The sequence below is a fragment of the Lissotriton vulgaris genome, chromosome 10, assembly GCF_964263255.1.
Source record: "Lissotriton vulgaris chromosome 10, aLisVul1.2, whole genome shotgun sequence".
Taxonomy (NCBI): domain Eukaryota; kingdom Metazoa; phylum Chordata; class Amphibia; order Caudata; family Salamandridae; genus Lissotriton; species Lissotriton vulgaris.
Genome location: NC_141698.1, coordinates 67,594,094 through 67,621,354, shown reverse-complemented (window position 1 = coordinate 67,621,354; position 27,261 = coordinate 67,594,094). Strand labels below are relative to the sequence as shown.

Sequence of the window (27,261 nt, the reverse complement as noted above, 5' to 3'; positions counted from 1 at the left end):
GTTCCCTCCCTGCTTCATCTATGCCCCCCTCCAGTTTCTCCTCCTCGCCCCCAGTGTTGCCTCTGCCCCTACATTGCTTTCCAGACGCCGCCATCGTGTGCTTCTCCTGCCCCTGTGCTCTGTTTTGCACTTTCTTGCCCGTGCAAAACTTCCCTACCGGCTCCATGTTACTCTCTCGCCCTTTGCTTTGCCTCCTCATCCCGCCCTTTGCTTCTTCTCCTCCCCTCGCCACTTGCTTCTCCTCCTTACCTTGCCATTTGCTTCTTCTCCTCACAATGGCCCTTTGCTTCTCCTCCTCAAGCGCCCTCTGTATTGTTTATCCCACCGTGCCCTCATTCTCTCTTGCCTGTTGCTTCTCCTCACCCCCTTTCCTTCAACCTATCATGGCCTTCTGTGTTGCTTTCTCTCCCCCGACACTTCCATAAAAAAAAATAGTCATAGTGTCTTTTTTCCAAAGTTTGTTTCCATTAGCCATGCTGCTCCATTGGAGATAACGTACAGCATGGAAAAAAAACTATTGGCTAAGTCAGTAGGTCAGAAAGGTGTGACCTATTGGTTTTTCCAACGCTTCTCTCTTGTTTTTGTAGCACTTCCTATACTTGACCTACTTGTGAAAATTGAGATAATGATGCATTGTTTCTGACCTATATTTGTACCATCATAGCCACAGAGGATACAAAAAGGAGGTCAAACTGGACTGCTGTAAAGTGCACTTACTGTATAATCTTTAACACCCTTTCCACTGAAGAGAGGCAGTTCTCAGAACAGTCCAGCCACGCTGACCGCTTTGAAGAAGAGCTAAATTGTGCGGCTTTGTTAAAGCTGCCCAGTTTGTGGATCAAGCGAGAGAGTGTTTACACAGTAGAAAATGTTCTGCTGACCATGTTATTCAGGGAAGGGCTAGGTAGGTGAAGTTTTATGCTACTGCTTCAGAGAGAACTTTGATTAAAGTTGAGGCATGGTTGTGCTTTGGACGAACCAGTACCAGGGGGATTCTGGCACTATTCGCAAAGGCATTTTGGAAAAAGTAAAATAGTATTTCTGTAGTACTCTTAAGCATACACTTAAATGCCTTACAGAATTTGCCCTAATAAAATCCAAAACGGCAATATTAATTTCCAGTCAAAACAAATAGAAAGTATTGTACCCTCTTCGCACTTTTACCAATAGGAAGTTGTACATTTCAGGTCAGATTCGTAAAGGCACATAAGAGCATGTAAAAGAGTACTGCTGTACTTTTACTTCCCACACTTGCGAAGTGTCCTCCCATGCATTGATAGGTTTTGGGAAGTCACCAAGGGCCAGATGTACGACCAGCCAAATAGCGCCTCGCAAATTGCATCGCATTTGCGACTCGCAGTTTCTGAGGTGCTATTTGGCATGTACAACAGTGTGTTTAACACTATTTACGATTCCCAATGGTGTCGCAAATTGCGAGGCTCATGAATATTAATGAGCCTCTCGCAATTTGCAAGCCTATTGGGAATGACAAGCCCTCCCATGGGCTCAGCAGACCACCATGTCTGGGACTGTTTTTAAATAAAGCAGCTTTTTAGGTCTCGCGACCTATCGATGCGCGCAAGCGCATCGAGCGTAGCGAGAATTCATGTGGCGAAAACATCTTCAAACCAAAGGGCTTTCAGCCCCGCGGTTTTCATGCAGTGCCCGTGTACATGCACGCGCATCGCATCCAAGCCCAGCCCAGTCCTCCCCTAGCAGCACTCCTCCCACGCCAGCAACTCCCCCCTCCCACACCAGCACCTCCCCTCTCTCGCATTTGCGCCATCCGGCTTCTCCTCCCCTAGCAGCACTCCTCCCACACCAGCATCTCCCCCCTCCCACACCAGCACCTCCCCTCTCTCGCATTCACGCCCACCCACCAGGCTCTCCCGCCCCCATCAGGCTTCCCTCCCAATCCGCCTGCCTCCCCTCGCGCATTCACGCTCCCCCACCAGGCTCTCCCGCCCCCATCCGGCTTCCCTCGTAATCTGCCCCCTTCCCTGCTGCTGCTCGCATCGCACTCTCTCCTCCCCCCTCCCTTTTCATCCGCTTTAATCAGGCTCATCTGCTGCTGCCATTCTCCCCTCCCTTCTCGTTGTATTTCCTTCTCGTATTTTCTTGTTTTCATTCCTGTTCGCCAATGCTAGTTTGAATCCATTCTAAACAGGCAAAAGCACTTGTGTGTGTTTTAAAAGCATGCCATGGCTTCAATGTGCGATGGCATTGCACAGGCTTATAGCCACAAGTTGAACGTGTCACTTTACCTATCCCGGTACATTCAGTTTCAGAATTTAAGGGCAAATAAGTTACATGTTCTGGTTGTGGCTCCACACTAGTGTTAACATTCTTGACTTCAGACATGCAGTTAGTGGGAGACGGGTCCACAGCGCAAAAGTGATAATCTGTTTGTCTTTTTCATCATTGCTCAAGCAGTAAAGATGCTGACATAGGCTTTGATTACAGGCAGAATTCTTAAGATTACTCAGCAAGAAAGGGGCCACGAGACAGACCTGATCACCGGCGTTCATGTGCTCTTGGAAGACTCTCAGCGGCTCTGTCTCTCGTGCACACACGCACTTATCTCACAAGCACATTCCATTCTCTCTCTCTCTCTCGCTCCTCCTCCTCCATGGGGCCTCCTCCCATCCACTCCCTTTCTCTCTACTGTACTCCTCTTCGCACGCACTCACTACCCTCTCCCCTCCTCCGAAATCCGCTGCCAACTTCTACTCCACACAGCCTATTCTATTCCTTTCACCCCCTGCTCCCTTTCTTGGCACCGACATCCGCTGCGGGGTACCTCCCTTCGTCCACACTATCACAGAATGTACTTCTCTTGAAGGGCAGCTCTTGACGCCTCTTGAACTCCGATGCCCAAAAAAGAAAAAAAACATGTTTTTTAAACAATCCCAAAAGTTTGTCTGCCCTCTTTTTACTGTGTCCCTCACTGACTTTCACATTAAGTCCCCACCACATGTTATCCTTCCTGGCCCCACACTGATCACACTCCTGCCAGGTTAGCCCCACCCTTTCGTATGTGTCTGGTCTGTTTCTGCACTCTCATGTTATTCAATGTTTCACCACACTTGCTGAATTAAGGGACACCACCACATCACTCAGGGACACCATCACACCACTCAACAACACAACCACACCACTCAGGGACATCACCACACCACTCAGGGACACCACCACAACACTCAGGGACACCACTACATCACTCAGGGACACCACCACATCACTCAGGGACACCACCACATCATCAGTCAGGGACACCACCACACTACTCAGGGACACCACCAAACTACTCAGGGACACCACCACATCACTCAGGGATACCACCACACCACTCAGGGATACCAACACAGCACTCGGGGACACCACCGCAGCCCTTAGGGACACCAACACAGCACTCAGGGAGACCACCACATCACTAATGTACACCACAAAATCAATCAAGGACACCACCACATCACCCAGGGACACCACCACATCACTCAGGGACACCACCACATCACTCAGGGACACCACCACACCACTCAGGGACACCACCACATCACTCTGGGACACCACCACATCACTCTGGGACACCACCACATCACTCTGGGACACCACCACATCACTCTGGGACACCACCACATCACTCTGGGACACCACCACATCACTCATGGACACCACCACATCACTCTGGGACACCACCACATCACTCTGGGACACCACCACATCACTCTGGGACACCACCACATCACTCTGGGACACCACCACATCACTCTGGGACTCCACCACATCACTCAGCACCATAACAGCATCACTCAGCACCACAACAGCACTGTCCTTGCTGGTTAACAACAAGCATTCCCATAGCCAATAGGACTCGCATTAGGAAAGTGTAAGCTATTGGCTTTGTAAATAACAATGCTATTAATTTATATATTTTCAATGCCAACACATATTAAAAAAATAATCGTCATTTACAGAATTTAAGGGCAAATAAGTTACATGTTCTGGTTGTGGCTCCATACTAGTGTTAACATTCTTGACTTCAGACATGCAGTTAGTGGGAGACGGGTCCACAGCGCAAAAGTGATAATCTGTTCGTCTTTTTCATCATTGCTCAAGCAGTAAAGATGCTGACATAGGCTTTGATTACAGGCAGAATTCTTAAGATTACTCAGCAAGAAAGGGGCCACGAGACAGACCTGATCACCGGCGTTCATGTGCTCTTGGAAGACTCTCAGCGGCTCTGTCTCTCGTGCACACACACACTTATCTCACAAGCACATTCCATTCTCTCTCTCTCTCTCGCTCCTCCTCCTCCATGGGGCCTCCTCCCATCCACTCCCTTTCTCTCTACTGTACTCCTCTTCGCACGCACTCACTACCCTCTCCCCTCCTCCGAAATCCGCTGCCAACTTCTACTCCACACAGCCTATTCTATTCCTTTCACCCCCTGCTCCCTTTCTTGGCACCGACATCCGCTGCGGGGTACCTCCCTTCGTCCACACTATCACAGAATGTACTTCTCTTGAAGGGCAGCTCTTGACGCCTCTTGAACTCCGATGCCCAAAAAAGAAAAAAAACATGTTTTTTAAACAATCCCAAAAGTTTGTCTGCCCTCTTTTTACTGTGTCCCTCACTGACTTTCACATTAAGTCCCCACCACATGTTATCCTTCCTGGCCCCACACTGATCACACTCCTGCCAGGTTAGCCCCGCCCTTTCGTATGTGTCTGGTCTGTTTCTGCACTCTCATGTTATTCAATGTTTCACCACACTTGCTGAATTAAGGGACACCACCACATCACTCAGGGACACCATCACACCACTCAACAACACAACCACACCACTCAGGGACACCACCACACCACTCAGGGACACCACCACAACACTCAGGGACACCACTACATCACTCAGGGACACCACCACATCACTCAGGGACACCACCACATCATCAGTCAGGGACACCACCACACTACTCAGGGACACCACCAAACTACTCAGGGACACCACCACATCACTCAGGGATACCACCACACCACTCAGGGATACCAACACAGCACTCAGGGACACCACCGCAGCCCTTAGGGACACCAACACAGCACTCAGGGAGACCACCACATCACTAATGTACACCACAAAATCAATCAAGGACACCACCACACCACTCAGGGACACCACCACACCACTCAGGGACACCACCACACCACTCAGGGACACCACCACATCACTCTGGGACACCACCACATCACTCTGGGACACCACCACATCACTCTGGGACACCACCACATCACTCTGGGACACCACCACATCACTCTGGGACACCACCACATCACTCTGGGACTCCACCACATCACTCTAATACACCACCACATCACTCAGCACCATAACAGCATCACTCAGCACCACAACAGCACTGTCCTTGCTGGTTAACAACAAGCATTCCCATAGCCAATAGGACCCGCATTAGGAAAGTGTAAGCTATTGGCTTTGTAAATAACAATGCTATTAATTTATATATTTTCAATGCCAACACATATTAAAAAAATAATCGTCATTTACAATACCAATAGCTCACACTTTCCTAATGCGAGACCTATTGGCAACGCCAGTGCTTGTTTTTAATGCAACCAGTTTTCCTGAAAGGCAAACGGGCTGCACTTACACAAAAAAAACACTTTTTCGTTTCATTTTTTAAGGGCAGGCAGGGGCCACTGCTTGCCCTTAAAAGAATATACTGCATGCATTTTCCTTCCCATTTGCGTATGCATTACCACCTACTTGAAGTAGGTGGTAATACACAAGTGTTTTGCGACCGCATTTACGGTCGTGAAACATTGGTACATATTTATTTATTTTTTTATTTATATATTTGAAAGGTTTTATATAGCGCTGGCTAGACCTGGAGGTATCAGAGCGCTTTACATGAGTATCAGACCATAGTTGCAGGTTACATCGTTACAAAGGTTACACAGTTATTAGAACATAGCTACATAGTTACATGTTAGGTCGAAATAAACAATAAGGACATATGCGTAAGGGAAAAATCAGGTAAGGGGAAGGGGGTAGGAGCAGAGGGAAGTGGACAGCGAATGAAGGAGCGAAAGGGCGCGAGGGGGAAAGACTCAGCATGAAAGAAGAGGGAGAGGGTGACGGGGAAACAAACCAGTGGACGAGTTATAGCTGCATCCAAAGTCTAGTAAGCAGTGATCCCAGTGAAGTGGTATCATTCCCCCAACTCCGTTGCGCGAGGTTCCCTTTACGCAGTGGACACACTCAGAGGGGTCTCTGAGACTCCAAGGTCTACCTACTGGATCTTTCCCCAAAAAGGGGAGAGGGAGTGCTTTGGCAAGGGGCGCCATACCATACCTCAACTGTGAGTGGCTTCCTTGGCCCTGTGGACTCTCTCAGAGGGATCACTGAGACTCCAGAGTAGAATAATTGGATCTTTTCCCAAAAAGGGGAGAAGGAGTGCTTAGTTAAAGGGCACAGGGGGCTAGGCGGCGTAGCAGGCAAGGGGAGAGATTCAAGGGAGAGGGGATAAGAGCAGAGGAAGTAGACAAAAAATGAAATAGGGAAATCGGTGGGGGAGGGTGAGAGACGGAGCATGAAAGAGGGGGGATCTTCCTTATCTCTCCTAGTTCTTCAGGTTTCGCTCCCTCCGTTGGGTTTGCCATTGATTCTTCCATCTTGTGTCTACGCCAGATCCCGCCACCTGATCGCAGCTGATCGCTGGGTCAGGCAGTATGGTAGTCATTATTAGGAAGGGAACGCCCCTTCCTAATAGCGAGTTGCAAAACAGTATTTTGTAAGTTGCAATTTATTTGTGACTCGCAAAATACTGTTTGTACTTGGTCCCATGCTTTTTAGCGTGCGCAAACTGTTCTAAGACTCGTTTGCGCACTCTAAAAAGCGTTATACATCTGGCCCCTAGTGCGGAGAGACCTTCACTTCTATATAGAATCAACAAATAATTCAATTTTTTTGTTTTCATTTCATACAGCCTCTAGGCCAAGATGATCCCACCATGGTCCCAAAATCTTAGTAGGGGTTGCCAGGCACCCTCTATCCTAGTATATTTTATTCTCCACAAGCGCACAGTAATTCATGGCCCTCGCTCAGCTCAGGGCCTTCCTGAATTCCAATGTCCCTCTTCGCCAGGAGACTCATTCTTGCATTTATACCCCAAATCTAGAGGAGCCAGATTGTTTGTAATAGATATATTCGACCTTTGATGGCGGGTCATAGAACTTCCTTTCTTATCCAGAGGATCTGTAACTTAATCTGCCCTTAAATTATACTCCGTAAAACAATGGGTTCTGGCATTTAAGAGTAGTGGGTGACTGGATTGGGTGACAGGATTGGTGCCACTTCTTTGTAGATTGATGTATTTGAAACGGAAGTCCCATCTACTTAGTAGCCATACTGCCCCCTTCTGTGTCATTTGGTATTGACATCTTTTTGTCGAACAAAAGGGTGGTGCCTAAGCTTCTGTTGGGAATCTTGCTTGAGCCCTGATGCATTGTAATGGGTACTCTGGTAAAGCAAGTTTTCTCTCAGACAATTAAATAGAAAGTGATTCAAAATCTGCAATGAAAAATGATTTTTTTTGGTTTTTCTCTTTAGGTTAATCTCTAGCATTAGAAAAAAGTCTTAAAAGGGGCGTCTTAAAAGGGGCTTATAAATCACCCATTACTTACCTTTTACTTATCATTGGCTAGCTCCCATTTGGTTTCCACGCCACTTTACTTACCATTGGTGGGCTCCCATGTGGCACACATGTCACTCTTGTTTCCTTGTTTTCTATTGGTCAGTGCTTTCTCCCCACCTCTGTCTTCCTCTTTAGCTTACCATTGGCTGGCTACCACGCACTTTACTTACCATTGGCTGGCTCTCACTTTACTTTGTTTCCTATTGGTCAGTGTTCCTCTTCATCTCCTCTTGGGCTTCCAGACTTCATTGTGCTGTGGAGCCTGGACCAAGTACTGCTTTCAGTTGCCAGTGTCCTACCTCTGCAGGCTCCAGGAGGTTCTTTTCTTTGCTCTCTTCGCACCTTTTCTAGTGAAGCTTTTTGCGGGCTACATGAGCAAAACACTTCGCACAGTCCCTTTGCCCAAAGGTCTACTACAATCAACCTATTGTTTATCTGGAAAGACTATGGAACTTGGTGTTGAGATGTCAGAAGCACATATGTTGTGCTTCTGAAAAGTTCCTCGTACCACCCACAAAACCAAGACTAGACCTAGTCGATAGACAAAGCTATCAGGCATATCTTGAGCTCTCTTTCCATGCGGCGCTGGCCACCTTGCGCTGTCTTTTCTTGAGCTGGTGGTTAAAATGTTGAGATAAACACGGTGGATGAGAAATAAAGGACTAGAAATGCAGAAATCTAAATATGTAGAAAAAAAAATACTGTATGTGTAAGCATGCAGTACTTTTTTAATGAAAATATTTTCGTCCCGGTGAACTCCCCCTGTTGTATATATTTAGTTAGACCACTTATTTATTTGCGTAAAGGAAGGTATTGTGTGGCACGCTGAGAGAGGCAATATATTACTATGTAGCCTCTCAATACAATCCCAGCGGCTGGTGCCTTCGGGGCGCAGCTGAAGTCCACTGGCCCCCGGACATACAATGCTATCAAACCTAAAACTTGTAATTGAAACTTGCTGGATTAAAAGAGTAAAGAGTGCAGCTAAGGGGCTGTCACGGATTTTTCACCCCTCTTGGTCCAAGAACCCTCCTCCTAGGTTTAGCATTCTACATAACCAGCATTGTCAAAGCTATTCGGTTTTGCTTCTGCCAAATCTATTGATTTTGTCAAGGTTTTTTAGATGGTGTGCAGCACCGCTTAAAAAAAAGGCATAATTTTTTTCATTTTTTTCTTTTCTTTTTTTTGGTGCTTATCGTACTTCACATTTTATACATAGAAAAAAGTATTTTTCAGTATACAAATATATAATTTCTCACTTAAAACAATTCAATACTCATGATGTCGGCAATTTGATAATCACATTGAATGAAATTATGACAAATTAATAAAACACATCCCCCACACACAATCGCACCTCTCTTAGCTCACCAATCATGTCTCTTGCACTCAATACATTCATACTCTACACCACCAGAACAACACTGCATGCACAGATGGAAAACCGGGTGATGAAATCAACCCTTAGTAGCTGTGCCGATAGCTGGAGTGTCGCTCGCTTTCTCTTGGCCGAGGTACGTTTCAATGGTAATCTTATTTAGTAACCATCTTCTTCAGGACCTGTTATTAATTGCTTGAAAACTGGTGGAAGGAGTGGAAGGATACTGTCATTAATATCCGAAATGTACTCTAGGAAAAAACTTTTATGTTCAACAAGCAGTGAGGTGCACTGAGGCCTACACTGGGCCTTACTTCTAAGGAGACCTTGTTTGTAGCGTCTTATATTTATGACATCCTATGATATTTATTAGTTTATTGAATCCTATGACGATTCTCCACCACTGACCGCTCTATGATATAAAAGAACTTCTCAATACCTTTCCAGGGGTATCCTCTCTCTGAAGGTCTTGATATTGGTTTATGTGATTGTCCTAGTAAGGTTAGCAGGCCTCTCTCCCTTTTCTAGCGGCCTCCTTTTTGCTCTAGCAGTTTACACAATGTTTAGCTACGTATTCTCTTCTCGGTGTTGGTGGCGTCATGTATCCTCATGTATCTGATCCGGAACACTCGCATCAAAAGCCCGGTCGCCTCACTTGCCGGCTATCCGTTCGCCATCCGTGTCTCTCTGTTGTTGAATTAAAAAAATTGGTAGTGCATGGGAGAGGGCATCAGGGAGTTTAAAGTGTTAGCTTTCCATTAAATCCATTAGGGTACTGTACTGCTCTATTATAAAGGAATGGAGGACGCTGCAGTGTTCTTGCTAAAAGCCTTACCTTCCACTGAAAGGAAGATGGATCAGATCTTTCTATTTGAGCACAAGGTGAACTTTTCTCCATCTCGGTCATACAGGCACTGCTTTGATGCTCTTTGTTGTGTTAAATATTTGTACTGCACACAGCACAAACGTAATCCTCTTTAGGTGTAGAAAATTCTGGCAGTTGCAAGAAAGCTGAACCCGATGTGCCCTGTTTCTTCTTTCTACTAAACAAACTATGTAGCAAAGACAACAAGCTAGAACTTGTTCGACCAGGCTCACCCTAGAAAAAAATCACCTTTTCTGATTATTTGGCATACACAGCTTGTATCGAGCCAAACCCCATTCTGACATGAGAGGGGGGAAAGCTTACTTAACCCTTGTTTACCTTGTCTGCTGTACCTGCCCTCAAAGTTTTGTGGAAAGCCTCACCCACCTTGCATTCGTAGCTAGATTTATCACCTTCAACCAAGTTTAAATGTTCCGAAAAACATTGTGATTTTCCAAGCAGCTCAACATATAGATTTACTGGAGTTATTGTGAAGCACTAGTTGCCTGTTACAGAAAGCATATCCCAACACCTTGCCGGGGCGGGGACAGGGGGCGCTGCTGGTGCCAGAATAAAGTCTTCAGGATCTGCTTGTAGGATGCATAGTAACAGGAGAAAGATTGGCATCCAGGCACGCCCTTTTAGGCTCTGGTGATGTCATTATAGGAGAAATCCCTAGTAGTGGGAGAGGGATGGTAACACTGTGGTCAGCCGAGACATGGCAGGTTGCTCATACATGGTCAGTAAACGCTGGTCCTGGGCCTCCGAACATCTATATGAGCTTAGATATTTATGGGGGAGAATAGTGCCTGTGCGGCATGGGGCAGAAGTACAGGGAGCCCTGTCTAGAGTGGTCCTGTTTGACAACCGAGCTCATGGGTTGGACCAGCTAACAGAGCCCTATGAAGAGTACCGAAAATGTGTAGCTTGTCTCCACATAATGTACCACAGACCTGGCTACTTGCTACCATAATTGCAAATGCACACTCACAGATTTAAATCAGTAGTTTTATAAACCGTACTCCGTACCTGACTGATTACTAACTTCATTCTTTCAGCTGCGTAAAAAGCAAGGATATTTGAAATTCTCCTTCGGAGGAAGGATATCTTGGGTTTTTTTTTTTTGTTTAAATAAGCTACTTTTTTTTTTAAATGATGCCTGAACACAATATTGAAATATTCCAAGCAAGACTGATGATTTTTGCTTCTCAAAAGGGTGGCAACAGAAGGTGGATTATGACTATTCGATTCAAAGTGACTGAAATATATCTGGAGTGTTTTAGCTGGACTAATCTGTGAATCATGTTATGTAGTACTGGGATGGGTGTCTACTCCCCAGCAGATGTGGAAAGCAAATTACATGGTAAGAGTTCTTTTTTTAAGCACAGCTAGTAACCAAACTGTTCGTAACTGGAGAACTCTGCGGGTGACTACCATGACCTTTCCAGTCAGTCTGGGAGAAGGAATGGGACCACAACAAACCCAAGCAAATTTTGAGATCTTCGCAGGGAAACAGTGACTGAGGTATTGTTACCATAACCCTCGCAGACAGTGTGACCGGGTGGGTTGGTATGGTGGGTGACCTTTGCAGCTACAGTGTCGGTGAGTTGGATGGTCCTCAAAGACCCTCTGTGGGTGAGTGGAATTGTACCAAGACCCTCGGAGGCAGCATGTGGGTGAGCGTGAAAGTACAGTGACTAATACTGGGACGTGAAGGTACCATGACTCTCCTAGGCACCATGTTGGATAATACCATGATCCTAACATGCGCATTGCTGTAGAGTGGCATAGTACCTTAGCCTATGCAGGCAAGGCATAGGAGAGCAGTGTCCAGTAGGTCCCTCGCAGGCACAGTGTAGGACCGTCATGGTTCAGAGTTGCCAGAGTCCTAGTTGAGGGTGATTGTTACTGTTTGAGAGGATCATCACCATGACAGTCATCGCCACATTTTACAGTTAATTTATTGTTGGACCATTATTGCCAGGTGAAAAACTTCAGGTTCCCGCTTTAGCGTTTTCTGTGAAGATCTTGTTGTTCTATTGCCCTATAAGATTTGAAATATTTTAGATGTTCTTGAAACAGAGTAAATTTTTTCCGCAGAAGATTTATTTAAAACACTTTATTTAAAACACTTGTAAAGCGCAGCTGTCACCTGGCAGGCATCCTGGCGCTGGGAGGCTTACTCCTGAATTGGAAGCTGTGGGAGTTGATTTAAGGAAGTGGAAGGGGGATCTAGGGGAAAAGCCAAGTCTTAATTAGTTTCCGAAAAGGCAAGAGCTGTGAGGTATGACGAATGTCCGCGGGCAGACTGTTCCAGAGCTTTGCAGCCGCCACTCGGAACTATCTTCCTCCAATCCTGGCTCTCTTGAATCTGGGTACTATTACAAGTCGGGCAGTCGCGGATCGTAAAGCTCTGGTTGGTGTATACCAGGTAAACATCCGTTGTAGAGGTCTAGGTCCAAACCTGTGTAATGCCTTGAAGACCAGGCAGAGAGACTTAAAGGCAATACGTTGCTTCAAGGGAAGCCAGTGTAGCTCGGCTAAGGCAGCCGTGGTTGAGGATCTCCTGGTCCATCCAAGGGCCAGTTTGGCTGCTGCTGACTGGACACGTTGGAGTCTGTCCAGCAGTACCAAGGGGGAGTCGAGCAGGAGGGCATTGCAATAGTCAAGGCGACTAAGAATAGTGCACCTGACTATCTGTGCTCTTGCGGGTGGTGGAAGTAGTGGCAGGATTTTACGTAGTGAGCGCATAAGGGCCGAGCAGGTGGCGACTGTTCTTGAAACCTGTGTTTCCATGCTCAGTTTGTTATTCAGCATGACGCCCAAGTTGCGCACACTGGCCACCGGTTGCGGATTATCTGAATTTTCCCGGGGCCAGAACTCAGCAGGTAGAAGGTGAGGTATGCGGCTTGCTGGACAGAACAGAACCTCGGTTTTAGAGGAATTGAATTGGAGGGAGTTATGGTGTAACCAGCCAGCAGTATCTCTCAGGCAGTTGTGGAAGGCTTCTAAGGTAATAGAGTCTTCACCCTCCCAGGAAAAAATAAGCTGGGTATCGTCCGCGTAGTTTACTGTAGTCATCTTATGGGATTTGATAAGAGTGACCAGTGGTAATAAGTAAACATTAAAAAGGATCGGACTGATAGAAGAACCCTGGGGTACACCGTGGGGGACTGGGGAGAAAGCAGATTGAAAAGGGGGAAGGGATACAGCCTGTTTCCTATCTCTAAGAAAGGAGTGGAACCAGAGCAGGGCTGTGCCCTCAACCCCAGCCTCTCTCAACCTCTCCAGCAGGATCACGTGGTTCACAGTATCGAATGCGGCAGACAGGTCCAAAAGGATCAATGCCACCGCTTGACCCCTGTCTGTCCGCACTCGAAGTTCTTCCATGGCCGTAAGTACAGCTGTTTCAGTGCCATGGACTGGACGAAATCCGAATTGGAAGTCGTCCAGAACGTGATTCTGCTCGAGGTGGGTTGACAGGCAGGTGCTGACCCATCGCTCCACCACTTTCGCCGGAAAGGGCAGGAGTGAGATGGGTCGGAAATTGGAAAGGCATTCTGGATTCAGGGATGGTTTTTTCAGAAGCGGGGTGATTAGAGCTAGCTTCCAAGGGTTGGGAACCAATCCACTGAGGAGAGATTGGTTGCAAATCCTCCGAAGGGTATGGAATAGCTCATGCCCGCATGCTTTCCAGATTTTTGGGGGCAGTGGGTCAAGAGGGGACCCAGAGGTGATGCCCAGTGCCAATCTATCAAATTCTGCTTCGGGAATCTGGGGGAAAGCCAGAAGACTTGCCCTGGGCGAACCTACTAAACTGGTAGGACGGTTAGTGGGGCAGGGTGCCGGGGAGGTAGGCGGGTTTGTCAGGTTATTGATGATTGTCATGATTTTATCCAGAAAAAACTGTGCGAGATTGTCACAGAGGGTCTGGGATGGGGGGATAGTTTTCTTAGCACAGTCAGTGTGTGTAAGATTCTCTAAGATCTGGAATATGCTTTTAGAGCTGTTAGCTGCATTAACTATTGTGGAGCAATAGTAGGCCGATTTGCTCACTCTAATAGCTGCTTTATATTCAAAAAGTTTATTTTTCCAGAGGGTTTTATTGATGTTACAGTAGCCGTGTCTCCACTTCCTCTCGGCCTGCTTACAAGCTGACTTGAGGGTTTTCAGGGAGTCAGTAAACCAGGGAGCAGACCCTCTCCCTTTAGGATTACCTTGTTTTAAAGGGACAATGGAATCCGTGATGGATATTATCCTGCTACTAAAGGTTCTGTAGTTGTTTTCCACCGAGCTTGTGGGAGAAAAACTATCCTCCATATCGAAGACTGTGGTGGCAGAGCTGAGTTTTTCTAGAGCTTTCCAGTTCCGGTAAGTAAATTCAGCTGGATGACTATTTTTGGGCTTGTTTGCGGTGGTACTAGTGATATAAAGTTTGATGAGTGAATGGTCAGTCCAACTCATAGGCAGAATATCGCCCACTTGTTCCATCTGGATCTCAAGGTATTGTCACATTTTTTTTTGTGGGTGAAATGCCTTGAAAATGTAAATTTTTCTCCATTTCATGCCTGAGCTATAGGAGTGTGGTGGTCAGGCGTGTCGGGTCTTCCATTTTATGCCTGAGCTATAGGAGTGTGGTGGTCAGGCGTGTCGGGCCTTCAGCTATTTCTGAGAAAATCACACTCGCTTACAGAGCCACACAGTCAAGTGCTACCCATCACGGCTGTAGGGTATATAGAACTTATGATTGGGTTTGTATACTGTTCTAGGTTTACTTTCTTATGCCATCTGAATGAGTGACGGTACTGACCAGTGACCTTGGATTACTCTTGGGTTTCGATAAAGTCATAGATTGAACTGTACACACATACCTAAACGATTGAATGGCCACAGAGGCATGATGTTGGGTATGTTAACAAGTCTGACTGGGAAACACGCAACTGTTCTCCTGCTTGCTGCTTTTATGAGGGCCATGGCAAAACCTCACCGCTTCGGTGACCCTCGCCTCAGACGCATGCAACCGCTCTCCCTCTCGTTGCTTATTTGAGGGCTGCGGCAAAGCTCACTGCTCCGTTGATCATCGTCTGGGACACCTGCAGCCACATGCAAATGCTCTCCTGCCTGCTGCTTATATGAGGGCTGTGACACAAACTCACACTGATCCCATATGTACATATGGCATTGTCTCCAGCATGGGTTCCATTATTTCTCCTCTTGGACCTACGGTTTACGAAAGGAGGAAACTTCAGTAAGAAGAAGGAAGTTCATATATGAGAAATTCAAACATTTCTCCACTGTTGCCAAATCGATTTATAGTGATGTATTTCTTTGTATATGTACACGTCGTTCTTGACCTCGAATGATTGAGAAATGGCATTTGTTTTAAAATGGTTTAGCACACAAACTGCACCTGTGTAACTTGGACTCCTTAAACTGCCCCCCAAGTGGACATCATTAAGAACAGGTAACTCTGTTACTTGAGCCGTCGGACCACCAGCGTTGCAAATTTGGCTCGGTCTGTTTGTTCTGAATTAATAAGTGTGATTGTGTTCTTTTTCACGTTGAAAAGGGCTTTCAGATGATGTTAATATACATGAAAAGTTAACCAAAGTGTATATATTTGCTTTGTTGCTTCTATATCTCTTACGACTGACCTGCTTCATTCTACCTTTGCTTCTCTCTTCTGCCCCATCTATAGGTTGTGCAGCGGATTAAGGCGATCGAGAATGAGACCCGCCTGTTGGTTGTGGACAAAGAAACAGATGAATACTTGCGTAGCCTTCACATCACCTATGCCGAGGCGATGGAGCAAGGCGACGCCCCAGGGAACCTGCCCCAGTCTCCTACCAACTCCACCTCTGGAAACTTGCCCAGCTCTCCGTCTAACTCCACTTTGGATAACTCTCCCTCTTCACCCACAAACTCCATGTTTGGGAACTCTCCCACATCTCCGTCCAGCTCCACATTGGGGAATTCCACTACATCTCTCACTTCCTCCATGAAGTCGCCCAGCAGTGACAATGGGGAGGTTTGGAAAACGCAGGTGGATATCAGTGATGGGGACCTGAGCAGGCGCTCGCTCAGTCACACCTCCGAAAACGGTAGACAGGTAAGGTGTACCACCAAGAGCTTCACTCAGTTCATTGAACTAGTGCTAGTGAAGTTTTCCAGGCACCTTTTGAACTGCTTCACAAAAAACACACAAAACAGTATTTGCACTGATATTTTGGTCCACAAGTCCGTGCAACGGTGCGTGGCGCCAGCGCAGCGTATGTTCTTCAGAACGGTTAATCTGAAATTGCACCCCTGTGATCTGGCCTTTAATGGTTTCTCACAGCTTTGATACTGAAAATAAATAATTTGTAGATTGTAAATAAGTGAACCCCATAAGAAATTACAGACGTGCTACCATAGTCCTAGACCAGTTTCAAAAACGACAAACTGGTTAGAGCGGCAGACCCTGATGCAGATGTCTAGCCTGGGACCAGGGTTCAACTCCCCGCCTCGGCGGGTCTTGGGCTCAAAAATTCCACGGACCTGATAATTCTCGCCTCGGTGCCTATTCCAATCATGGAGTCCCACTCTGCAACTCTGGGCAATAGCTTGCTTAATCTCCACAACGGCCCCCACAACGCTTAGGATGCCTGGCCTCCACCTTGGGGGTGCCCAGGAGTGGACGCCTCACAGGGAAAGCCAGGATGGGTTCCACAGCGGTATTCGTACAAGCGCCTTGAGACCCTTGCGGGTGAGTAGTGCGCTATACATGTATCAATTTACATTTACATTTACATTGCCAGGAATTAGTTACCGTGACGGCTCTGTCCATATGAGCAGACATAGGCTAGTGTGATGTCTGATGCTCTGAAACATGATCAGGCCCTTGCTTATTACCATACCATATTGTGAACTAATTCATTTATTATAAAAGTGTTTTAAAAATTTATGAATGAATGAATGGTTGACAGTCAAGTGTCTGCATAGCAAACTCCTTTAAAGTGATATTCACCGGGCATATAGGAAACGCCGAAGGGAAGACGGTTCTAGCAACTTGTGCTTGGTTCTTTTTGCAAAGTGTAGGCTGACTTTACGCAAGCCGTGTATACCTCTATGGCCAAACACTGCACATTAAGTCGCCTGCTTGGAGTTGATTACCAGATAGATGCCTCTCTTTTACTTTTTTCTAAGCTTGTAACTGAAGGGGAAGGGGTGCAGTGTGTTGCAGCGCTTCGACTGATAAATCCCCGGCCTCTGTAGTGTGATTTAGAATTTCAGGATTGATGCTTATGTCTACTGCACCAAGTAAAGGGTTGTTGTGTAATACAAGGATTACTTTTCTCAACATCCATTGGCTGCGGGCGTGATAAGCCTCCCAGACTAACACAAGATCCAGTGTCTTCGCTGCAAACAATGCCGTATGATAAGTGCCTGCATGTATTGTAGTATAATTGCATTTATATAGTGCTTACTACCCATGACCAGGCGTAGAAGCATTTTTTCAGCGAGTAGCATGCTACTCCGGAACCCATAAAGGATTAGTAGTGAATTAGTATAGTGAAAATATGAAAGTAATGTGAGTGGTGGATATCTTAGTCAGTTATTTGGATTGAAAAGGATAGTGGAGGGATAGAAGAGGGAGGGGAAAAGGTTTGCCTGTGGATCCAATGGAATCTTAGGAATTTTTCCTAGAACCCATTGGGTCAGAGAATAAAAAGGTAACATTGTTCGCATAAGTGTCTGAGGAAGTAAAGGAATTGAAAGAGATGAAGCAACAATACAGCACAGTAGTGGAGAAATGTACAAATGTGACCATATCGGAGCGCCGTGGTCTTGAACCTTGTGTGGTTGTAGGAAGAGCATGCCTTCTGTTTGCAGTTGGTATTTTTTCAAAGTCAGCCTAAAAGTGTAGGCCATAAGGGCGAGTGGTAGCGCAGTCCAGCTGATTAGTGCCCAAAGACCAACTGGCTGATATTGAGAGCTTTGGGATGCTGATGGACTGGAGAGCTTGCCTGAGAAGAAGGAAGCAAGGTACGGAGATAAAGTATAAGGGTGATGGAACCCCATGATGAGTTTCAGACCCACAGGATTTGGACCAGGTGCTTTTTAGGTCTGTCCTACCTATAGCACATGCACTGGCTCTGCAAAGAGTATGGTCTACAATAAAGGGTTTGGAGCCTGCCCACTGCTTACAATTTGTTGGGATGTTTATTGTTTTTAACAGTTTGTCCTGATGGCTTATTTGTGTAACAAAGACTGTCAGTTCTTTTGAATTTTGTATGTGGCTCTTTCTAGCGTGGGGTACTGTGTTATGTGTTGTGCCTGATGGCATCGTTCTTTTGGTTTGTCAAGTAAGACTTGGAGGAATGGGCAAATGTCTGCGAGTTGAATCATTTCAAAGGGATTGATCGTGCTTGGTTCTCCTTTGATTTTAGAGGTTTTTGCAGAGGCACCTGTGTGTACTGGGAGACCAGAATTTGTGGTGGCACTCGTCTTTAGGTCTCGCTCCTCTGGTTGCAGTGTGCAGCACTAGACCTCTTGAAAGGGCTTTAGAAAGCTAACCACACGCTTGTGCGTGTGGTTTAGCTTTCGCCTGCTGTCATTGGCTTTCGCGCGCTTTTTTTTTATTTTATAAATACAGCACGCGTTTGGACAAAGGCTGGCGCATGGCCCGCCTTTGCTCCTCCCATTCCCACTGGTGGCCAGCACGCACAGTAGCACGTGTTCGCCTCGCTGCCGCGCTCCCTCCCTCCGCTCCTCTGTGGTGCGCGCGCACCACAATCTGTCTTCTTGCTCCTTCAGATCTTGACGCTTTTTTTCTGCTTGATATTCCTCATTATCACTCCGATCAGTGTTCTTCTGCTTTGTTTCCGTTACGAGGCCCTAACCTCCCTCTCTCCCCGTTTCCGGGAGTTCGGCGCGTACTTCCTCTGGTGTCTGTAAAAATATAAGTGTTCATGAATATTATTTCCATATCTCTGGACCTCGCACACACTCCTCTACAAACAAAGTGGGCACTCCAACACCTTTTTTTCAAGGATTATCGCTCCTCCCGGCTGCCATTCTGATGTTGGTGAGAGGGAGTTTTCTTGACAGGGTGGGGGCTGCTACAGTTCATGATTATTTAAGGAGCATTGGCAAAGCAACTTGTGGATCCGAGTACTGGAATAGCAAAGGCATTGCAGGTCAGGATTGGGTGCCTCCGCAGAGCTGTTTGTGGGTCCCAGTACAGGAGCAGCAGCGGCGCTTGGGCTGGACTGAGATGCACTAGCAGAGCAGTTTGGGCAACATTTCTTCAATAGCAAAGGGTGGTGCAGGCAGAAAGAGGCGCAAATAACAGCAGCTGGCGGGTCCTACCCCTTTGACAATCCAGGGGGCCATATGTCAGGACTGAGGTGCACTGGCAGAGCTGTATGTGAGCCCCAGTACTGGAACATCAGGGAGCTCAAGGGCCCGGATTCTAGTGTGTTGTCAGAGCCCCGGGCTCGCACAGTACAAGAGAGAGTGCTGTGCTGGCCAGCACGGTAGGCGCAGCGGGGGAGCTGCATGTGAGTGCCGGTACTGGGACAGCATCCACTGCCACAGGGAACATTGAGGGGCATCAGAAGAGCTGTATGCAGGGTCCTCTGCCACAGTTGCAGAGGGCGCTGCTGATCAGGGATGCGGTGCTTTGGCAGGACAGTGTGTGGGTGTAAGTACTAGACAATCGGGTGCTGGACAACATCACAGTCCCGCAACACTACCCAACATTTCTGAAAATCCACAAAACTGTCTTCCCACCACCCTCCGACACAAAAGCAGCTTTTTCTTTAAAGAGAGGTCATGCCCGTCGCTGCTTCTGCCCTCCACCAAAAATGCTGCGAGTGCAAACATTAAGGTACGGACGGATTTAGTCTAAAGCATAATTCTTATTGCGTCTCTTTAAGCAATTGCTTTTTCCTTGTATGCGTTTTCCATTGTATTTTTGGCATTCTTTTTTTATTGTATTTGTTTGTGTGTGTGGCCGAGCTCCTGTTCTGCTATTATGTTCTGTACATCAGATTGTAGAGGCCTGGGTTGACATCATATCCGCTGGAGTATGGCCATATTCTCTCCCGCTTAACTACATGGACCCTGGTTTACATCTCCCGCCTCTAGCCTGAAAAAAGTATAACATTTGTCTAGCTGCACAGTCCTTGCCTTAAATCGTAATAAATTACGAGCAATGTCCAGCGAAGAAAGCTACCTTGCTATCCTGTGTTACTTGGCGGACCACAAGCAGCCGTATGCGCCTGGAACCTCGGGTAATGCCAAACGTAAAATACTCATGGCAGCTGCTTGCTAATTTGCTCCTTTTTGGTAGGCACGGGAGAAGGAGATTAAGATGTGCTCTCCCTTGTGTGCTTCCTCCCCACTTCCCCCGTCCGGTGCTCACCCGGTGTGCTTCTTCCCACTTTCCTCCATGACCCAGCCCTCCTCTCCCACGTATGGAGGAAACCAGCTCACCCTCCACTTATGGAGTACGCAGCCAATCCCTGTGCATGTGACCTGCTGAGATGCAGAGTTTGCTTCACTGCTGTCAAAATGTCAGCTTGGACGCGCGCAGGTTACATATTGAAGTCAATAAAAGTATTGGGGTGCTTCACATAAGTACCACTTACATTAGGCACGTTCATTTTTGGTAGGCACTGGAGAAGGAGATTAAGATGTGCCCCCCCTTGTGTGCTTTCTCCCCATTTCCCTCAGTGATGTGCTTACCCTTGTTTGCTTCCTCACCACTTCCCTCCCTGATGTGCTCACCCTGTGTGCTTCCTCCCCACTTCCCTCCGGGATATGCTCACCCATGTGTACTCATCCCACTTCCTTCCGTGATTTGCTCCCCTTGTGTGCTTCCTCCCCATTTCCCTCTGTGATGTGCTGACCCTTGTTTGCTTCCTCCCCGTTTCCCTCCGTGATGTGCTCACCCATGTGTGCTTCCTCCCCACTTCCCTCCATCATGTGCTCACCCTGTATGCTTCCTCCCCATTTCCCTCCGTGATGTGCTCACCCTTGTTTGCTTCCTCCCCACTTCTCTCCGTGGTGTGCTCACCCATGTGTGCTTCCTCTCCACTGTCCCTCCTCGCCCTTCATCCTGCACTTCCAAGTCCACCCCCCCCCTCTAGCATCTCCTCTACCAGTGCACAGTTTTACACCTGACATCCTCTCCTCTCTTCCCATTAGCTTCATTTCCCATAAAAATGGATTTGCTTCAAGTAAATAAAAGGCAGTGTCATTTACAATGCCAATTCCTCAAAGTCTAGTAAATGCGAGACCTATTGCATTGCAAATGCTTGTTATATATGAGAGCACATGCATTCTGTAATTTATCACTTGGGAATCACCAGATCTTCAATTCTTTTGAATTCTGTGGTGCTCCGTGACTCTAATCTTGGCAGGTAGGAAATTCCATAGTTTGGCAACTTGAACAGGGAGGGAGGAACACTCCTAGTTTATAAGCATGACTGACACTGCACCTGCAACACCTGCTTGTGCTTACATTTATTAGCATTAATCTTTGACCTTTGTTGAACTGTGACTCAGAGTTGACTCACTAGCCAAACTGACTTTATACCTGAAAAGAAACCCCTACTTTTCATTTATCATGTGGCGGGCGGGCCTTGCTTTTAAAGGTTATTAATTAGATGTGTGGGAGACAGCAGCCAAGGATGCATAGTCCTTTTGTTTAATGTGTCTGTGGCATGACTGCCCATTGTTTATGACAAATGTTCATGATATCCACATGAGATAAATAAACATAAAATGAAGCTTTATGTTTTTTTTTTATAGTATCATATAATTTCAGTATATCCTTGAAACAATTAAAAATAGAATGGATATGTTTGGGTATCGTTTAAATAGTGCCATCTTTTCAGGATGTCCTCATGAGATGCACTTACACACACTTAATCTAAATTCCCTCGTGTATACCTCATTTTACTTTTTCCAAAGCTCGTCTTGCTACTATGATCTCCCAAATAACACTTTCTAAACTCTTCCTTCCCTCTTCCATCCCTCCACTCTGCTATTCAGTTAACAGACTTGCACATCCACCGCTCAAATTGACTCCTATTTCCCTAAATTAATCCACCACTAATCATTTTGTGCGCCGGAGTAGCGTGCTACTCACCGAAAAGCGATGTGATGCCTCGCCAGGGGTAGTAAGCGCTATAAATATAAGTACAATTCATTCGGCAGGGGCAGGGGTTCGAGGATGCACATTACCAAAGGGTCTAACCATTTCCTGAAGGGAGCGGTGTCACAGACTGGGTCTCATGTGGTAGGTAGAAGGAAAGCTTGTCCCACGCACGGATTGAATATTTGACAACTCCTTCTCCCACGCATACCGTGCAAACATCCTTGACAGGTGTCGGATCTCAAGCTGGCGATGTGGTTAACACACCCAATGTGTCGCTGTCAGCGCTCCTGCGGGCACCTGTAGACATTGGTTTCCAATTGTTTGTTTTCTTGCACAGCTGTCGAAAAAAGCTCCCATGTGGCTAGTTGCGTCATAACTGATACCGTATACTCCACAATTGATGAAGTGGCCAACTGGGACCGTGATGAGGGGGGACCCTGCCTTTACAAAGGCCTAGGGTTTCTTCCACCTGCGCTGGGCATGCCAGTATTTGTAGGCCGCAGTGAATCCACAAGTCACACGAATGGTTTGACACACTTTCTTGTGCTCTTCTACACTCGCTCTTGTGCCATGTCACCGATAGGCCTCTCTCGCTCTCACCCTATCGGTCTGTCTCTTCGCACGGCCCCTACTATCGCGCCCTCAGTCTCATGATCTACATCTTGCGTGCTTTTCACACACAATGTGATTGTAACCTGTATCGATTCATTGAGCCTGGCCAATAATGACGCAGCTCTCCGTCACTTTTCCATTGCTTAGTGCTTAAAATGACCCTTGAATTTTCAACTTGATGTCATCTCAAAATTTCACGTTCCTTTGAGTAGCCTCTTGACTTAGTGTTTCTCATAATGTCCAAATCCAGATCGGACTGGCCTATATGGCAGTCTAGGAATTATGGGATGTCCCGATCTCACAGGTCCACAAGACCTGTTGTCCAATGGAAGAATTCTGTATGCATCTGAGAGTTTGGGTATCTAGTAGGGATCTAGCAGCAATATGCAACAAATATCTAATATGCACCTAATACATGGAAAATCAGAAAATACTTCAGATATAGGGTGACATTAATATAAACTAATACAAATACAAATAAATTCTGGTAAAAGAAAGAAAGAAAGAATTTATTTGTATTTGTATTAGTTTATATTAATGATCAGTCGGTGAGGGGCCAGTATTTGGTGTTTTTTGGGCTTGTTTTATGGAGGTTTGTTGGCTGGTTTTGTAGTCTGCTGGGCCGGTTTTCACGGTTGATTTTCTTGGTATTACCGCAAACATTGACTGCAGAAAGCACAAGTGTATGCAGCCTCCCATCCCTTGTGAAAATCCAAATACAGTGTCTGTTTACAAGTTCAAAACTCTACCGATAAGAAACTCAGGGCAGTTTTTTAGCTATTTGATTCGCTAATTTTATTTTGTGGTCCAGTGCGACCCTGCTCCTCACTCTGAAGCCAATTTCTCCTGCGTCACATCCCCTATTTCACCTCTGTTTTGTAACCGGTGTTCCTTCTTTCGGACTGCTGCTTGCTCACTCCTTGACCCAGTGCTACCTCCACCTGTGCCCGCCTTTAACTCTACTCGAGCAGAAGGTGTAGGTATCATCACTGCAGCAGGTGCTGCTGCACCCGTTGCAGCATTCAAGGGGCCCAGAGCGCCCATGGTTGGACTGGCCTACATGGCAATCAGGCAGTGCCTAAAGGGCTGGTCACACAGGTCAGTGTGTGGGCTGTATTTTTCTATTTCTTTTTAGGTTCGTGGACCTGTTTTAGGGGTTTAGTGGGTCAGTCTTTACTGTTCATTTTCCTGATATTACCACAAACATTCCCTGCAGCAAGCACGGATGTTTGCAGTCTCCCATACCTTGCACAACGTCTATAAAACCTGTTTTTACAGGTTCAAACCTGCCCTATTTGCAAATTTGCCCCACTTTTTGGCGATCTGATTTGCTAAAGGCGGGGGGGAGGGGGGGGGGGGGGGTGTGGGGGACACTTTTATTTTGGTGCCCGGGCCTATTTTCTGTCCCAGTCCAACCCTTGTCCTAGTCACACTAACACTTAGCCCAGATCTTGCCTTGGCCCGAGTGACATCTCATTTTTGCCAGTGTAATCTCTCATAATGTTTGGCATTTTGTGTTACAATTTGTATGCTAAATGCCCCAGATTACACCATGTCTTGTTTCTGAGACTGTATGGGGAAAAATCCTATTGTGGGACCATGGGAAGACCACAAACTAACTAAATGTGAGCGGCTGTTCGCATTGCTTATGATTTTACATTTGTTTGTGCTTTGTTAGCATGGAATGCCTGTTGTGAGGATACAGTTCATGCTAAAAATGAGTGGAAAATGCTGGAGTTGTCATTTCACTTAATAACTTGTATTTGCTCGAAATTTTTGGGGTGTATAATTTCCGCAATGGAAATTCCGCAGATTTCGCCCAGCACCAGTGACCGTGGCCTTCCCCTATCATACAAAGGCAGTTATCTAAAGCCAGAACCACATGTCTTTGAAATCTTAAAAGTTTTTTTTGCAGCATGTTTCCTCCCAATTGAGATGGCTAAAATAGCACTGTGGGGTAATGCACCACTGGTCAGATCTTTCTGTAACCGTAAGGTTAGTGGTTAAATGGGAGCCTGCCCACTTAACCTTTCATCCTTTCCAGGTTGATGACCTTCCTATCATTAACGTGGGCAGCAATAAATGATAGTGAAGTGCTTTATTTATTTATAAAGTTTTATATAGCGCAAACTTGATCCCGAAGGATATCAGAGCGCTTTACAATTTGAGGCAAAGGTAACAAATCAGAACATTAGTCTAAGCTGGGGAATCTAATGGGAAACGTTGACCCTTATTAGGGATGTGGCATGTTAAAATCTTGGAGTATTGCATCGTTTACCCTGTGCGAAGATGGGTAAAGTTTCCAGAATTTGTCAGAGGTAAACTTTAACTTCAGTGCCTGGAATTCATTACGATCAGATTGCCCGAAGGATGTGGCGTGAGAATGAATAGTAATGGCTGCCCAGTGGCAGTAGTTTTACTTTCTAGAAGTCATGTCATGGTGGCCCTTCGACTGGCCGCGTCAGCCGCTGCAGTATAGGAACCTTGTCCCTTTGAGAAGACATGCATCATTTTGTGACTTTGCCAGAGGCGAAGTTTAACTTTTTTGGGCACGAATTTCCAGCCATAGAATATTCTAAAAGATGGAAAATCAGGCCGGAGGTATTTTCTGAGCTGAATCCGTCGTCCCTGCTACCCGAGTGGCCTAGGTAGCCCTAACCCAGAGAGGCTGCAGGAAAACTCCATTACCAGCGCACCGTGCATTCTAGCCCATGACTAGTGTATCCTCACACAGTCTGTTCCAGCCTACCAGGAGGCCTGTTCTAAGGAGCATGGCTGCCGGTAAGCAGGGAATGGATGGTGAATGGTGGGCGATCGCAGTGTGGCAACTCGTGGGCCTAAGCGGGAAACGCCTTCCAAAAAGTATAAAATTATCATAGGATCATTAAGTAGGTGGCCGTATGTGTCGTTTCCCAAGTCTATTGGAAAGATGCTGATGATGATTAGTAGATTTAAATTATATGATTATTAAATAGGTGGAAGTCCGTAATTTCCCAAGTCTACTGAACATAGGCTGCTGCCCAGCTATAACTAGTCTCTGTGCTACTGATCAGTGCAGTTTTGCAAATAATCGCATTAACTTTATACAGAATCGAGGATTTACTACTTTGAACGTAAAGTCCCGTAAATATCGTGCAGAAAATTTATACTGTTGATGGGCTGAATGTGGCTCTATTCTAGCCATGTTCTTTTAGATTTTATTTCACCGGGACACGTAGTGTGGCGAGTGCAGCCCTTGCAGCATGATTGTCGGGAGGCGCCTCAAGTTTCCATCCTTGTTGTAAGTGAGGGCCCTGCAAGGGCGCACTCGAGGCGCGCGCTTTCCTTCGCTCTCGCTGCAGCCATGGCAACGGGTCACGTGCCCTCCTGCGGGGCTGCTCCCGAGGCCTGGCCGTGGCCGATAACTGAGGGCCTGCGGCTAGGCGAAGGGAGCTGCTCTCCGTGCTGAAGAGGCCCTCCTGGCCGCCCCTCGGCCTCTTCTAGGCGCAGTTCAGCAAACCGTACCCCATACGGACCCGATAGTGCGCACGCAGCAGCCAAGCCCTGGAAGTTCGAGCTAAAACGTGTCCATTGCTCCAACCAGCGCTGCATTCGTTCTGTTCTAAATCCCCCTTCTGGCTGGAGAGCTTATGTGTGGAAAATGTTACGAGATTGCTTCATGTCAGCAGCCCGCATTGCCCCAGTTCTGTGGTTTTCCTTTACAAATCATTGCTTACAGGTGTGGTTTTTAAAATGCATTAAGTAGGAGTGAACCAGACTACAACTCCCAGAAGGCATTTGATTGGTAAATGAGACCAGGTTTGAAACCATTCACCCTTGATGTCATGTGGTCACCTGAAAACTCATATGGAATTTATTTAGTGCAGGCTGAGCTAGGGAACTGCTAAGGGGCTTGGGGACCGGTTGGGGGCTTAATGAAAGGAGGTGTACATACAAAACTGGCTCTGGAGGGGCGGGGGCTGCAGTTTTCTTCATGGCTTCAGAGACAAAGGGAGCTAGTGGTTTGTGAGCTTCCTTGGAGGTGGATGAGGAGGTCTGGTCCGGATTACCAAATAGGCAAATTAGGCTCCGGCCTATGGGGCCCACTGCTTTTAGGGACCTGTGACAATGGATGAAAGTGCGTAATTAAAATTGTTGGTTGGTAAAATTAAAAACGTATTAGGAGATAATTTGCGAGGGGGGATTTCGACTGCCTAGGGACCTCCACAGAGTCTAATCCGGCTCCGGACGAGGAGCTCATAGACCTGGCTTTGCATCTACTTTCTAAAGTGTGGGATAGAGGAACTTCAGTTCACCAAAAATGTCTGGGGTAGCTGACGTGACGTAAATCATGCAAGCACACAAAACACAAGAGCTCCCAAGACACCACGGGATGTGACTTGTGTTAATATGCTCCTCGACCTCTATGACATCACAGGAAGTTTAATAGATATAACCATTAATCCTGATGCTTTCACATGAAGTTTGAATTTTGAAGGCAAATGTGTTTTCAGCATTCTCTTGTAACGCGTTGTGCTTTTTTTCTGGATAGGACTATACTTTTAGATGGA

At 46.6% G+C, this 27,261-nt stretch overlaps 1 protein-coding gene across 3 annotated transcripts in view; it reads left to right on the top strand.

The window, feature by feature from the left end:
- The window catches only part of NHERF2 (NHERF family PDZ scaffold protein 2), a 319,028-nt gene that overhangs the window by 19,129 nt on the left and 272,638 nt on the right, over positions 1-27,261 (top strand). For all 3 annotated transcript variants that reach the window (XM_086940501.1, XM_086940500.1, XM_086940499.1), the window contains exon 2: positions 15,650-16,060. In XM_086940501.1, coding sequence (XP_086796627.1) covers positions 15,650-16,060 — 411 coding nt within the window. The remainder of the gene's footprint in view (positions 1-15,649; positions 16,061-27,261) is intronic.